This window comes from Zingiber officinale, chromosome 2B, assembly GCF_018446385.1.
Source record: "Zingiber officinale cultivar Zhangliang chromosome 2B, Zo_v1.1, whole genome shotgun sequence".
Taxonomy (NCBI): domain Eukaryota; kingdom Viridiplantae; phylum Streptophyta; class Magnoliopsida; order Zingiberales; family Zingiberaceae; genus Zingiber; species Zingiber officinale.
The window spans coordinates 31129041-31145682 of NC_055989.1; the positions used below are offsets into that span (position 1 = coordinate 31129041).

General features: G+C 33.7%; 1 protein-coding gene across 1 annotated transcript; it reads left to right on the forward strand.

The window, feature by feature from the left end:
- Positions 1-596: 596 nt before the first annotated feature.
- LOC122045556 (F-box/kelch-repeat protein OR23-like) lies at positions 597-11867 on the forward strand. Its single transcript, XM_042605821.1, has 2 exons — positions 597-1688; positions 11384-11867. The coding sequence occupies exons 1-2, from the start codon at positions 697-699 to the stop codon at positions 11685-11687; spliced, it is 1296 nt and encodes a 431-aa protein (XP_042461755.1). The 5' UTR covers positions 597-696; the 3' UTR covers positions 11688-11867.
- The last annotated feature ends 4775 nt before the right edge of the window (positions 11868-16642 follow it).

Consider the following 16642-nt stretch of genomic DNA (forward strand, 5'->3'; position numbering starts at 1 on the left):
CATTTTTAGATTATTTATACTTAAAAATATGAAGGGCAATTTTAATAGAAAATATACTCAAATATACTAGATTTTCTTTAAATGATACTCAATTGGATAGAAAATATACTAGATTTTCTTTAAATGATATTTAATTGGATAGAAAATATATTAGATTTTCTTTTTACATGGTGTTGAATTTAAGAGGAATTATATTAAAACAGGAAAAAAATATACTCAATTTAATAGAAAATATACTCGATTTTAATATAAAGTGCTGAATTTAAGAGGAATTATATTCATTTTTGGACTTTTTGTACCTAAAAATTTAAAGGGTAATTAGGTCACAATATTTGCATGAAGAAGTTGAAGCAAATAAAATTTTACATGTAGAGAATGAAAATAAAATTTTTTATAAATAAAAATTACATATAAAATTTAAATTATTATTGGAGATTTTTCCCTACTTTACGAGTAGTTGAAATCCAAAGTTTTCGTTTTCCTTTTTTTATCAGTAAAAATAAAGGTCAATGTTGATGACAACATTAATAATAAAATTACAAATTAATTGGCAAATGAGGACTAAAGAGGCAGCGGTAGAATTGAAAAACTACGCGGTTCTCAATTTTTTATTTCTCACGCAACAAACAAATCCATCTGCTCTCCTCTCCTCTCCACCCGTCATTTGTCTTTTCCTTTTCCTCCTTCCTCGTCGCCATGGCGTTCTCCTCTCCGGTTGCCACCAAAACCCTAATCCCAAACGCCACTGTCGGAGAAACCCTCATCCCTGGCCTCCCCGACGACATCGCCGCTGTGATTCTCGCCTCCCTCCCCTACTCTCACCAGTCTGCCCTCCGAGCCACATCCCGGTCTTGGCGTGCTTTCCTTGCCCCCCTCGCCCTCCTCCCACTCCGCCGAAGCCTCCGGCTCCCCTGCCGCCACCTCCTAGCTCTCTTCCCTGCCGACCCTTCCATCACGCCGCCCTGCCTCTTCGACCCCGCCGTCTCCGCCTGGGTCCTTCTCCCCCGTATACCTTGTAGCTATCACCTCTACGGCCTCTCCAATTTTGTGCCCGTTGCTCTAGGACACCACCTCTACGTCCTCGGTGGGTCACAGTTCGACGCTCGCTCCTACCCCATCGGCCACCCGATCGCCTCTGCTGCCGCCTACCGCCTGGACCTCTCCTCCATGCCGCCTCTTTCGTGGGACCGCCTGGCCAACATGATATTCCCCCGTGGTAGCTTCGCCTGCTCGAGTTTACGCCGGTCCAGCCATGGGGGCGTGAAGGATGAGGGCAAGATCATCGTAGCTGGTGGCGGCTCGCGCCACTCGATGTTCCCAGTGGAAGGCAGCCGGATGAGCTCTGTGGAGTGCTACGACGTGGAGTCGGGCCAGTGGAGTATGCATAAAGGTCTTCCTAGGGACAGGGCAGGGTGCGTTGGATTATTGATTGCAAGGCCTGATAGCGAGGAGGATGAATTTTGGGTGATGGGAGGATACGGAGACTATAGGACAGTCTCAGGTGTTGTTCCTGCAGATGTTTACCACAAGGACGCAGTGGTGCTGGGACTGAAGAGTGGGAGATGGAGGGAGGTCGAGGACATGTGGGAGGAGGGGGATAGGAGACGGCTAGGGGCAGTGACGGCGCTTGATGGAGATGATGGACACGGGAAGGATATTTTCATGCTCGACTCAAATGAGATATTCAGGTAATCCTTTGATTTATTATTAACTGATACTGATTTTTAGTTAGGTTTTAATGCATTCTTGGAATACATCTCCATGTTTCTTCTGTTGGGACACAGTTCTGCAACATTCAAAGGTACTGAGAGTTATCTTAATAAATATAGGGTTCACTTTTCTGATATTCATATCCCATCCACTCAACTACATTGCTTACATGTTTGAATTTCCTAATCTTCCCAAATCAACAACTTAATTATTTTGGTAAAGTATTAGTGTTGTTATCTGAAATTTTATTTATGCCCATAAATTTTACTCATAATGCTAAAATGGGAAGCTATTCTATTTCCAAGATTGCAGGTGCTTAAAATTACTAAATAATTTATTGCTGGAAGTTTGGAAACTATCGTTTTGACTTTTGAGTAATCATATCTTTGTTACATGTATTTATTTCACTTCAAATTGACTCATTTTCTTATGTGACTTTCCTGTTTTGTCCTTGAAAAAAAAAAGAGAGAAATGACGAGACCTTTCTTCCATGTTAACATCATTATATATAATGTTTAACTACATACCTTCTTGTGAAATTGGATGTCCTCCCCAACTAGGATGTTCTCCCACTTGGGATATAAAATTATCCCTAACCTATTTGACACTCATTATAATAATAGAACAGTATCACAAAGACAACATGTCACTTCCTACAACATTCTAATATATTCTCTTATGACTTGATATGTCTTTGTATTTTATTTTTAAACTCTACTTTATGTTTCTAAATAATCTTAATCATGGCATAAGATTATGAACTTCGTTAGTCAGACACTAAATGCACAATGTTTTAGCATCATGTAACTTCCTTGAACCATTAGAATATCAAGGTCTTCATGATCTTCTAGTTAGAAACTAAGTGAAATACATCTTGAGCTTCATATAACTTGGTTACAAGATGAGGAGGTTGAACTGGAAAAATCACTTTGGTAAAATACCTTAAAATATTATGTCCTCTAATTAGGTCTACAAAGAAATCCTTCCAATAGTTATGCTTTAGCGAAGCTTTTATAGCCATCAATGTGTGTAACACTCAAGGTGTAACATCCTAATTAGGCAAAGCACGAAGTTTGCTTCTAAGTAGGTCTATACACAACTTTGGTTCTTTATTTAAGGAGCACGATGTTTACACTAATTTGATCCTAGAACAAGAGAGTGGATATGTAACATTCAAGGTATTAATAGTTAGTCATAATTAGTAGGCGACTGATCCATTGCCTAGCGGCACATCGTAGGTGGGTGCAGTCAATATTAAAATGATATTAGGATAGAAAAAGAATTTAAAATGCTGTACATATATATATAATAAATTTATCTTTAGTGAATCAAAATATGATTACAATCACAAATAAACAAGTGATAATTAGTAAACATGAATTAAAGACAACAATATAAGACATTTCATATTTTACATTGCAATCAAGAAAATAAAGATCACCAACGAAACAAAAAATTCAATAAATTTTTATTAAGTCCACACAACAATCAAAATAGAATGATAATTAGTGAGCCTTTTTCCTAAATATTTTCTTGTTGATATTATTATGACCCGTCTTCCTATCTATGCTACACATACTTTTCCTTTGACTAACACATGTAAGCTTCTATGTGGATGATTATGATAATCTCTTTCATTGTATATGTAGCAGATAGAAGTTAGAGAAGAAACTAGTAGAATTCACAAGATGTTGGGATTCAAGAATGTTACTAGATTCTTAAGCATTTACAATGATTAGGACTGGGATATGCACCGTAAGACTATACATATAATGCTTAGATATTAATGCATTTGTGAATTTGTTTACAACAAATACATTTATTTTATAAATTCATTCATATTAGTTATTTTTTGCATTCAACATAATGGGATTTAATTAGGATGCAGGTTTTTTAACTTAGTGTTCTCTTAGTTAGAAATGATCTAAATATGTATTTTTGTATCTAAAATGTTTTATTTCTATCGAGTTATATTTTTGCAGTGTGTAATATGAGTAGTCTTGAGAATTTATGACTAGTTGATTGGAGTGGGGGTCATTAGAATGGTTCTTGAGATTGTAATAGTTAAATTTTATTTCGAGGCACATATTCACCCTCTCCCCTTCTAGCATTTATGTTCACCTCACCATCACCATCACCATCACCATCACCATCACCATTTTGACCAACAGAATCTTTATATCACAATGTAATTTGTTGAAGTTTCATTGTGTGGAAGAATTTATTGGTGTCAATGTCAATTTTTTTAGTTTCTATTTGTTTGATTAGACTTGATTATTATGTTTAGTAGTTTTGATTTGATTGAAATAAGTTCTCTTGTGCAAGGATTTGGCTTGCATTCCAACACTTTCTTAGTTTGTTGGTTTATAATTACAAGTGATGTGAAGTATATTTGGGATCACTATTGAAATAAATAGGTTGTGTGCAAGCATTCCTCTTCGTTCCATGTTTATTGTAAAATTTACAGAAATTATTTTCACCCAAGGCAATTGATAGGACCATGATTTTAGATCTCATTCCATGCTAGTTGGTACAAGTGAAATGCATTGTTCTGTTGTGAACTTAAATAGAAACTAGGTTGGCACGAAGAAGTTTCTTGTTTTACACAATTTGCCTATGTAAGCCATATATGGTTCTTATCAGTGAATTCAGTGATACACACCTTCTTCTTATCCTGTGCCTAGATAAATTAACCTCATGAAGGGTGACAAGGAAATGTATAGCAAAGGTAGAGGTGGGAAGGAAATGTAGAGCAAAGGTAGAGGGGGACTTTGGTTTAATATCTCGTATTGTGTTGAGTGATATAGTTGACACTCATCATTCCAATAAATCATTGAAATTGTGTTGAGTGATATAGTTGACACTCATCATTCCAATAAATCATTGAAACTTGATACTACTTGCATAGATAATCTATCCTATGTCATGTTAATCATGTCGATTATTCGACACCCCTTGCCCCTAGACATGCTACAAATATGTCAAGATTAATTAGAATTTTGTATATTATTTTTGTACCTTGTTCGCAATATAATGTTAAAATTGTATTATTAAGATGGGGCACAAAGTCCAAATAGCCATATAGTTCCATTCTCTTTTTAATTTTTTTCATCTCTTTTCTTTTTCAATTCCCCACCGACACTATATGTTAAAATACTAGCACGGTATCGAAATAATATCATTCCAATTAAAGTCAGACCTGAGATTTTGGACCTTAAGTTGGAAAAAAGGGATCCACATCCAAGGTATAAAAGAACAATACAATATAAGAGTACCTGTTTTACCGAGGAGAAGATTTTAGTGTCACTAAAGGTGAAGGAGGTCCCTAAGGGATCCACATCTGAGGTATGGAAGGGCAAAGAGAACATAATTTGCTTCCTTTGCTAGAAGTGACATTATTGAAACCAATGTCAAAGTGGGAGGAAACGCAAGGAGGGATACAAGGGGGATATCCTAAGGTAAAACCTAAGGTATCACTATTTAATTATAATACAATTTATAATAATGTACTTGATGATTGACATAGTAAAAATGCCGGTGTTAATTTCCATAATTTCAGTGCTTTATATCATAGGAATAGTAAAATTGATACTCCTAGGATCAATTATAGAAAAATGCACGATATCAATGAAGAATCTAAAATTATAGAGTTAAGGAAAAAAAATCATATTTTGAGATGAAGAATTGATAATTAAGAAAAAATACTTAAGGAAATAACAAATAGGTCAAAGAAACAAAACTTAGGTTTAGCAAGGTAAGAATCATCTAAGAACAACAAAGGTTTAGGCAATAAGCCTACATATAGTAGTGTGCCAACTTATCACAAAGGTTTCTTTTGACTATTAAGAAAACCCTCTAGATTTCAGAGCAGTAGCAAAGTAATAAGGGAAGTCATCCCTAAGTAAGCTTGATGAGGCCACCATGGTCAAGGTGGCTAAGAATCTTAGGAGGGCCATTAAAAAGACATTAAGAGACGTTATCCCATGTAAGTACCTAATAAATCCAAGGAGTTCTATCTAATATGTATTAAATTCCTAAGAGTGTTTTTTTTGGTAACCCATTGTCCATCTCTTCGAACCCTAAACCCTAAGAGTGTAATTCCTTCATGCTAAATGAGTATAGGACTCTCAATTATTAAACTAGCTGTGCTAAAGTTGACATACTAGGATTAGATCATCTAAATACATTTGAATGGATTATAAGTTATGGTCTAAACTTATGTCTAGAAATTCATGAAATCAATTAAACTTATAGTTTAATAGGTTGTGTTAAAATTGGGGTTCTGGCACATTTGAGGACGTCAACGGAGTGTGCCAATTTTAGTATTTATCACATTATTAGATTATTAGAAAATAGATTGATTATGTACAATGTCTACTATACATATGCTATGTTTTTGACTCTTGCCATGCTAGTTATTGGTCGCTTTTGTTTTCATTTATATCAGTTTTCATTGATACTTGTTTATTTTATGACCTGCATATTTTTTACTTATGTCATACTAATTATATGATATTTTGGTCATGTAATATTTTACACAGTTTCCTTAAATCACGATTTGTTGTATGTTTTTGATTTTTGTCATGAAAAATTGCCATGTATTTTATGTCATGTTCATCTACATGTCACATTATTTACAAGCTACAAGTATTACTCATTTTTTTGCAATTGAGTTGAAGTCTCAATTATGATTTTAGGTTGACATGCACGAACCAGTATAGTGAAAGCATTGATACATCTCCCAAGAACCATAGCATTACCTAGTATTGTGTACTCAGAGAGGAACAATTGAGATGTTAGCATGATAAACTAAGTGTCATCAACACACATGGTTGACAATTTATTTGAAAACCCATTTTAAAAATAGTTTTTGAAAACCTTATTATTGCCTATCTGATGGTAGAAGTCACCGTTGGTGGTTTTGACATAAAGTTTGGTAAAACATTGAATATTTCAATGAGTTTTAATTTTATGCCAAGTTTTGAAAATTAAGGCTATTTTACAGAAATTATTTTTCCCCTATAGATTTTGACATAAATAATGAGTGTATGATTTTTTTTTTGAGACTTTTTGAAATTTATAGAATTATTTATAATTTTTTTATTTCAAATTATTGGTATGGGGGCAGTTGATTGGAAAGACATTTCAATGCATGGTAGAGAGGTATTGTGAAGTTTTTGTTATGATTGAAACTTATTCAGCTCCATCCCATTGATATGTAGTTATCTCACATATACTTAAACTTAGGTAAGTAGTAAAAGGAAGATTGTCTATGTAAACTAAGGTGAGTATTAAAGATGGGTGTATTTATCTAGAACTGAGCTAGGATCAACAATTCATTAAATTAGGATATCCAATCAAAATTAAATTATAGACATACAAGCTCTTAGAATGATTGTTGGTGTAATCTCAAAGGGGGGATTTTTAGATTTTGGAGAAGTGTCTTTTAAAGGGAACCCACCTTGAAGGTATACAAGTTACTGAAAGTTAGGATATGTGTTTCCTTAAAGGGAGAGGAACTTCCCTAGAGTAAGGAAGGAAGTTGTGAAGAGAAGATTAGAGCAAGGGAAGGTACCTACCTTGATGAAGTGGTAAACTTAGGTTGAGCTTTGGACAAATACCAAAGGGGGAGAATAGAAGGTTAGGGAACCTCCATCTATAATTTGGCATAAAGATTGGACTTTGATCGAGAAGGTTATGCGAGAACCTTTTTGATGTATGCCAAAAAGGGAGAATGAAGGGAAACTTGCATTTAAGTTTTGACATAGGGTATGGGAAATTGGACATTGGACTAATGGAGAAAACTAACTTAAACATATTGTTAAGCAGCAAAAGGGAGGGCTCTTTCTCCTTGCCTTGGGCGGCTTGCTTTGCATAGCTAGGGGCATAGAGTTATTGACCATGGCTTGGAATTTTGATGTTTGAGTAATATAGTTGAACGATATAGTGTGTTTGAACACTGTGTTTTAGCAAAATGTTGTCTAGCTTTGTCAGTATACTGCATGACTCTCTCAACCTTGTGGTTGCTGGTTCGAGCCTCACGGTGTGCAAAATAAGTAAATATATGGGAAATATTTTGTTAAGTCAAAATTAACTAGATACTTGATATTGAATGGAGTTCAAGTGGGCCAAGATTGTCTAGACACTTGGTTGATAAAAAGTTCAAGTGGGTCATGTAGATAAGATTCTTGGCACAAGAGAAGTTCAATCGGTGTTGGTAGTGGAAGTCAAAGTAGGTCAAAAGTAATTGGATGTTTAATAGCACTAGAGAAGTTCAATCGGTGTTGATAGTGGAAGTCTAAGTCAAAGGTGATTGGATGTTTGATAGATACTTATAAGTTAAGGTTGATATGTACTAGGCAAATGAGGAAATTCCAAAGACATGGGGTCTTTTGCCACGACATAGGTTCAACTCTCGTGTGGCTGGAATAAGAGTGCTAGTCGATTGGTGAAGTGCAATTAGTAAAAGATTCTGTCAGCACGCACGTCATGTTCCAACAAATGTTGGTGAAGTACCTTAACACTAGGAGCTTTTGAAGATAACACTCACAATTTCCAAATTTGAGCAAGAGGCTTATGCAAGCAAGTTTTGAGTAGGGTTGAGTATTCAGTTGAAACCAATCTGACCGAACCGAATAGAACGAAAACCAAACAAACCAAAATTTTTTCAAACAAACAAAAATTTTTTCAAACTAACCGAACCGATAAAATATTGGTTAATTCGGTTTTTGACCGAATTAACCTAATTAACTGAAATTTTAAAACCTTATTTAGTTTTAACTAAAAAAACAAAATTTTATTTAATTAATTATATTTTTAAATTAAAAAATAATTAAATTAATATTCTTATTTGGTTTATTTCGTTTATTTAGTTTAATCAAATTACAAAAGTTAAAATTGAAACCGAATCGAATTAATAGAAAACCAAACCAATTTTTTTTAAAAAAATACTGAAAACTGAATTAACTGAACCGAATTTCTAAGTTCAGTCGGTTGAATTAACTGAACCGAATTTCTAAATTCAGTCGGTTCGGTTAATTCGATTTTTCTGAATTTTTGCTCACCTCTAGTTTTGAGGAGCTTTTGAAGATAATGCTTGTGATCGGTTCTAGGGAAAGTGTTGTCGCAGGGCCATTGTGAGGAATCCACAACAACAAAGAGCAAACAAGTGAAGCATTTTTTGTATAGCTTTTATTTCTTTTATTATCTTTGTCATTTGCTTGTATTTTAAAATAAGCAACTATAAGAGATTTTTCCACTTCCAGAAGGTTTTTGAAGAGTAGAAAATATAGTGGTGATTCTAGAGTGATTAATCAACGGATTATTGGCCATAGAGTAGGAACCAAGGTTGTGTGGGTTCTGCACCACTTAAATTGATTTGTGTTTTTGTATGCTTTTATTCATATGCTTGTTTATTTCTTATATTTCTGTTGTGCAACTAATAAATTGTAGAAACGAGCATCATCGAATGATAAGTGATTTGCATCTATTCGCTCCTCCCTCTAGCTGCAACATACGATCCAATAGAATTTGGGCGAGGAGCTCAAGAATCCCTAACCTAACACGTATTTTTTAATTGACATAATTATATGCTTATATTTTTTTTAATCAAATTGGTCTTGTATATCCTTATATAACAACTTGGTTCAGCTTGTTTTGGGTCTACTTGGTCTAAATTGACCCTCTAGACCGCTTGTAGATATTGCATTTATTAGAGATTCTGTTGGGCATTATCTGGAGCCAATTGGGTGGTCAAAATTTAATCTTAAGTCCACTTGATTAACCTAAAACACCATGTAATTTTAATTCCACCTGTTAGAGATCTATTATGCCTTAAATGAAGCCAATTGGGCCCAAGTTTAATTCTAGATCACTTACTAAGACCTAGGTTGGTGCCAATCCATGCAGTCTCAACATGTGTTGGTGTTGAAACAATATCATTCTAGACAACTATATTGGTATTAAAACTGAGGTTGAATTAAACTCAGTTTGACACAAACATTTATTCCTGGATCGTAGATTATAAGTTAAATGTGTTCTGTTATGCCCTCTTCCTTTGTTTCATCAACTGGAGTGGTCAAGACGAAAAAAGGGAGAAGCAGGAAATAGAGGAAGATTTAACATGCTTGCACCATACCTTCTAATAAAGGAGAAAGAGTGGAGATATGGAAAAATTAGGGAATTGAGAGAAATCCAGAGAGAATTTGGAACAACAGCATAACACTTTCCTCATTACATAGGCATATTTCATGCTTGTTTAGACATTAAACAAAAACTTCTTTCAAATAGAAAATTATGCTGTAAATCCACTAGGTAAACACACTATCTAGGTTACAACAAATAGTAAACTATTCCTAAAAGTTAACTATCTATATTACAACAAATACCAAAGAAGACAGTGTGCCTGTCATCATGAAAAATAAATTCCATGGGGTTGAACTAGATGTCTTTTACAATATGTGTTACATCCCAATTAGTCAATAATAGTTATATTAGTTTCACAGATCTTGCCATTGAACTTAGCAAGTTTACTTTACTAATAAATGTTGTCTTACACCAAAAATACATTAAGATCATTGTCCATAACATTTCTAATGCAAATTTCCATTTGACAGTTGAAGTTGAAAACGACATTGGCTGTGATATAATTTGATACAGTCATCAAATAGCGATTGACTGCCAAAACAGATTGTCATTATAGTCACTGGGAAAAAAAAATCTATATTACAACAATTAAAGTACTGCTAATAAATTAATAATCAATTAAATCCTTATTATATAATTGAGTAACAAGAAGTGTAACCTGCAACCCTATTGCCAATAAGTACACTACTGTGAACAAGCACCATTTGCTGCTGTGTTCACTGGTTCACTTAGGTAGAGCATTCAGTCTAGATTCTATCTCCACATGAGAGCTTCTGATTTTATATGTCTGAGCATTATTTCAAAAGATCTATTGATAGTGGAGCTTTTTTTTAAAATTTTTTTCAGTAATCGTGCATGGGACACTACTATTTTCCTTCAATCTGTAGTGCTCTTTGAACTACATTATCTCACACCAATATTAAGCATCATCAATTGTATTCTAGTGTTAGAAACTTCATACATAATAATAGTATAATAGTAGAATTTAGGTTGAATTCTGTAGGTAACAAAATTAAAACATGGTTGACCTTTTTCTATATTGATAGAAAATTTAAAGCGACTTTTGTGATTTGATGTCCTCGATATTTCTTTTGAAAGGGATTGGCTGAAGTTGAAAATGTACTAGTCAATGAGTAGGCATTCAGTTGGGCATCAACAAAATCCAGTGCTATGTCTAGCAGCTGCTGTTTTAACAAATGGTTTGAATTTTAGGTTTCATGGATAAGTTCCACTCTAGGTAGATGTGTTGTGATTGTTTGCTTGATAAATTGTGGTGTTCTTATTACATCAATTCTATCCTCTGCTATTAGTGCAATCGCTTAGCACTTAGCTGCTACAGGGAAAAAACCGTAATAACATCAAATGCTCCAGCTTTAACTTAAAATTGTATATTTCCTAATTGCATCTAATGAAAATGTCTCCAATTTGCAGGAGAGATGATATGTTACTAAATTGTAGGACTCTTTCCTATTTATTTACATAATGTATCATATTTCCTAGAATCACCTTGAAAGATTTTGAATTGCAGATATGACTTTGTTTTAAACCGATGGATTAAGGAATCTTGCTTGCGAAGAAAGATTCCTGATAATGGCTCATGTGGCTTTGTAGCGATGAATGGGGAGATATATGTTCTTACGACCTCAATCCAAAGCTTTGATCTATCAGATCAACGGAGAGCCACCAAGAAAAGATTGACCATAGAGATCCAAATCTACAATCCTCAAAGGAAGAAATGGAGATTCCTGACAACGAGCCCACCTTTTAACCACACTATTTTTAACAACATGATTGACTTTAAAACTGCTGTTACATGCACCGTTAGAGTATAATGGTTTATGGTTGTGTACGCCATGCTTCTGTAAGTAGCTAGCAAGATATTTCATTACCTGAACTCGGACAATAAAATCAGCAGACAATACCATTTCTTATTTGATGTATAGATTTGCTATGTAGCTCTATGGTGTTTTCCTTGGCGCTACACTATTGTAAAAATTGGCAGGAGTTGATCATGTACATATAATTTAGCTTTGGATGGAATTACAATAATTAGCTTGTTAGTTCGGCTATAGTTTCTCGAGGCAGTGGCTATATATCCCTTCCTTATTGTGCCTTTCATGAACTTTAGGTGTACAGTACTATAGTGAAATAGCACCAATAGTGGCTGTACTTCATAGTGCTAAGTTTGAGAAATTGATAAAATAGCTAGGATATGGAACCACTGCTCCACTAGCTGCAGCAGTTTCCTAATACCCTGCAGCAAACAATTTCTAGGGATTTCAAACACCAACCGAAAACAAACTGAAAAGTTTGACATATCTGTAAAATATGTTGAATTTGGCAACAAACTCATTTACTATGAATGCCATCACTTGAAGAAATCTATAGTCTCTAGCAGGAACACAGGAATCTAAAACCTTGATCATCAAGTGATTCCTTTACCTTCATCTTATGTCAGATACTGAATGAATGAGTATTATAGATTAGCAAGTATATTGTAGTTATTAGTTGAACACAACTGAAAGATTAATTGTTGCATTTGTTCAATTTAGTATTTTTGCTAAATCTATTATTATTATTATTATTATTATTATTTAATAAATTTACCATGTTAAGATTTGTCAAGCAGTTCTTATTTCACTGAAATCGAACTGAAATTAGTTTATATATAGGTATGATAAATCAACAATTTTTATTTTTATTTCTTTTAGTCTAAAAATTATATCCTAAATTTTAAACCTTATTTTTTTTAAAAAAAAATTAATACTACGTGCTCACAAATTGGTATACGGTATAACATTCCATATAAGTACTTATACTAGTATAAGCACACCAACTTTGATCAGTTCACGCATATATGTGTTTGAAATTAAAAATATTAATTTATGATAAATCAACTAGTTTAGTGATGGAACACTAAACTCTGCAGAACCGAACAAAGTGGATGAAGCATTTAACGAAATATATTTTTTTTTCTTTTATCATTGATTAACCAATCTAACTTTTTTCTTCAATTTATTTTTTTTCAAAGTTATTTATTTTCCACGATATTTATTTCTTTATTTGTATTATTCTTTTCTTTGTTTGCATTAAAAATATTTTTCTTTGGGCATCTCTTCCAATGAAAAATAAATTGATGTATTTTATTTTATTTTTGCTTTTTGATCATCCTTTTGAATGAGTAAAAAATTATGTGAGTTTGTTGTATAGCGAGAATAATATCACCTTCATTGAAATCATGTGGTGTGAGGAAAATAATGATGATGATGATTCCATAATACCTATAACAAAACCAACATTTGAAGAGGAATGCTCGAACTTTCCTAAGTAATTAGTATATCCTCTAATTTAAAATTTGAAATTGTATTTAAATAAGTCGGAATGTTAAATGAATAAGTATGTATAATAATTAATTTTACAATTAATCAAGTTAATTTAGATTTAATTAAAAATGATCATATTAATTCAAACAATTTAAATAATCAAATTAATCATCTTTAATAAAGAGTTTGATCAAGTCAATCAAGGCTTTAATGAGATCAATACAATATGTTCAATAAAAATCTTGATCAGAATAATCAAAGTAAGATATGTCTAACCTAGATCAGATCGATCTAAACCTTCATCAGAAAAATAATTAAATTAATTCGAATTTACTTAATAATATAATTAATTAAAAATAATAAGATTACTTAGAATTTTCAAAAAGGAAAAAATAGTTTTCAAAATTTAGAAAATAGAAAAGTAGTTTTTAAAATTTTCAAAATCTAAAAAATAGTGTTTAAAATTCAAAATTTTAAAACTCAGAAATTAATTTTTAATTTTTTTTTTAAATTTTAAAAAAATCTTAATTTCAATTTTTATTCTTTTAAAACAAGAAAAATATTGATTTGAATTTTAAAAATTAATAAAATTTAGATTTAAATTTTTAAAATTATAAAATTAGTTTTAAAAAATTAAAAATTTTGAAAATTGAATTTTAAAAACACAAAAGACAAGTTTTATTTTTTTAAAATAATTTAGTAAATTCAAAATTAAAAAGTTTGAAAATAAAAATAATACTTTGAAAAATAAGATAAAATAAAAATATTAATAATTTCTCAAAAACAATTGAGACTTAGTTAAAGTCTAAGTTCAACACAAGTATAAAATCATACTAAGAAAATAATAAAATTTAATAATATTTCTTTTTATGATAGATAAATATATATTATCAAAATGTATAAATCATATCTGTGCCAAGGATAGCTATCAAATTTGAGTAAATATCTAAGGGAATCATACATGTGTGTAGCCTCATGAATACCATATACCATCCTCACTGCTAATGAGTCAATCAATCAGCATGTGTGTGTATATATATATACATACACACATATTTGATATGTTGGATGACGCTTTGTGTGCGATCGTGAGCAACGCGCAAACGTGGCGTTTTCACCTTGATTTCCTTACAAATAAAATATACCATTTATTCTCTGTCTCCTCCCGCATGTAGTTCAAAATAACGTCGTGGGACATTACCCAAATTAAAATTAAAATCTCCCTCGCCGCTCTCCCACTCTCGCTCCCTCCGTCTCCGTCGTCCGGCCGACCTCACAAGCCGTCGGGAAAGTTTAATATTAAAATCTCTCCCTCGCTAGCTCCCTTCGTCAACGTCCTCCGTCGTCCGTAGTCCGTCGGACGTCGTCCCTTGGCCCTCGCGCTCCCGACGGGAAAGTTTCACCCGCGTCTTCAATCGCACAGCTATTATGAGAGCTTACCACCTCTCTCCATTCGCAATGATAAGTCGTTTCATTTTAATTTGATAATCCACACCGTTATAGCCTACAAATATTAGAAGGATTATTCCTATAACGTTCAGAGACGATGCTTTGTACAAACGGCTGCAGGCTACAGCTAAGTGGGCTGCAGCGTAACTGCTACATGTTGGAGTAGCCACTTGGTAAGTCATTTTTTTGGCAGCTACAATTGATAGCATATATTAACCCTAGAAATATATCAGCTTGGTAAAAAAATAGTTGAAATTATTGTTTAAAGATGCAACGTCTTTGTTTCGCTTCTAAACGTTGCATCAACTACTTAGCAGGAAACCATTCTTGTAGTTGCTACAACTTGTAGTAGCTAACTTGGATTGGTCCTCGTCGAAGGTCGGATGGATTTATGCTATGACGTGGAAGGGCGACGGCTACAACAACCGCCTGCAGCCACTTGGACTTTCCTTTGCTGCTACAAGTTGTAGCAGCTACATGGAGAGGTAGCTGCTACAACGTGTATTGATAACTGCTACACCTTATAGCAGCTAACTCTCCATGTAGCTGCGACACCTTGTAGCAGCTAACTTGGAAAGAGGTTTTTCTAGTAGCCCTATTGCCTCGCAGAGATTAATCCAGTAGACATATTTTTGATATGTTGTATATCAACTTGCTAAAAATGAATTAAAAATATTTCCGCTGCTGCAGCACCCTTGGTTTGCTTTGCTAGTATACGTTGAAGCAGCTACTTCATCTAATAACTGCTACACCTTGTAGCAGCAAATATGGTAAGTCATTTTTCTAGTAGCCCTATTTTCTAGCAGAGATTAACCTAGTAGCCATATTTTTGATATGTTGTATATCAACTTGATAAAAAATTGATATAAAATTATTTCCGCTGTTGCAACGCCTTTGCTTTGCTTTGTTTTGCTCCTACACGTTGAAGCAGCTATTTCGACTCATAACTGCTACACCTTGTAGCAGCTAAGTCTACATGTAGATGCCACAACCTGTGGCAGCTAACTAGGTAAGATATCTGCTTTTAGTAGCTATATTTTTGATCTTGATTAACCCTAAAAATATTTAATTATCTCTCTATATCAACTTTCTAAACAAATGATTATAAATAAATTCCGTTGCTGCAGCGCCTTAGCTTTGGTTTGTTGTGATGCGTTGTAGCAGCTACTTCGACTAATAACTGCTACACATTGTAGCAGCTACCTGTACATGTAGTTGCCAAAACTTGTGGCAGCTAACTCCGTAAGTCCTTTTTTTTAGTAGCCATATTTTTGTTCAAATAGTAACCCTTAAAATATTTAATTGTCTCTCTATATCAGCTTGCTAAAAAAATGATTATAAATTATGTCCACTGCTGCAGCGCCTTTGCTTTGGTTTGCTGCGACGCGTTGTGGCAGTTACTTCGACTAATAACTGCTACACCTTGTAGCAGCTACCTCTACATGTAGCTGCCACAACCTGTGGCAGCTAACTCCGTAAGAAATTTTTTTAGTAGGCAAATTTTTGTATCTGTATATCAACATGCTAAAAAAATGATTTAAAATTATTTCCACTGCTGCAGCGCCTTTGATTTGCTTTGCTCCTACATGTTGAAGTAGCTACTTTGACTCATAACTGCTACACCTTGTAGTAGCTAACTCCCCATGTAGCTGCGACAATTTGGGGCAGCTAACTTGTTCAATCTTCTTTTAGTAGACATAATTTGATATGCTGTTTATCAACTTGCTAAAAAAATTATTTAAAATTATCTCCGCTGCTGTAGTGCCTTTGCTTTGCTGCTACCTCTTGAAGCAGCTACTTCGACTCATAACTGCTATACCTTGTAGCAGCTAAATCCCCATGTAGCTGCCACAACCTGTGGTAGCTAACTCGGGAGGATATATGCTACAACGACGTAACAGATCTTTCTTCGTTGACGCTCCACCAAGATGTGACTTTGCATTCTCAAGCAATAATTGATCATAACAATCGTAGATTTTCATCTAGTTCAAGTAAATGAGGTTTCTTACATTTCG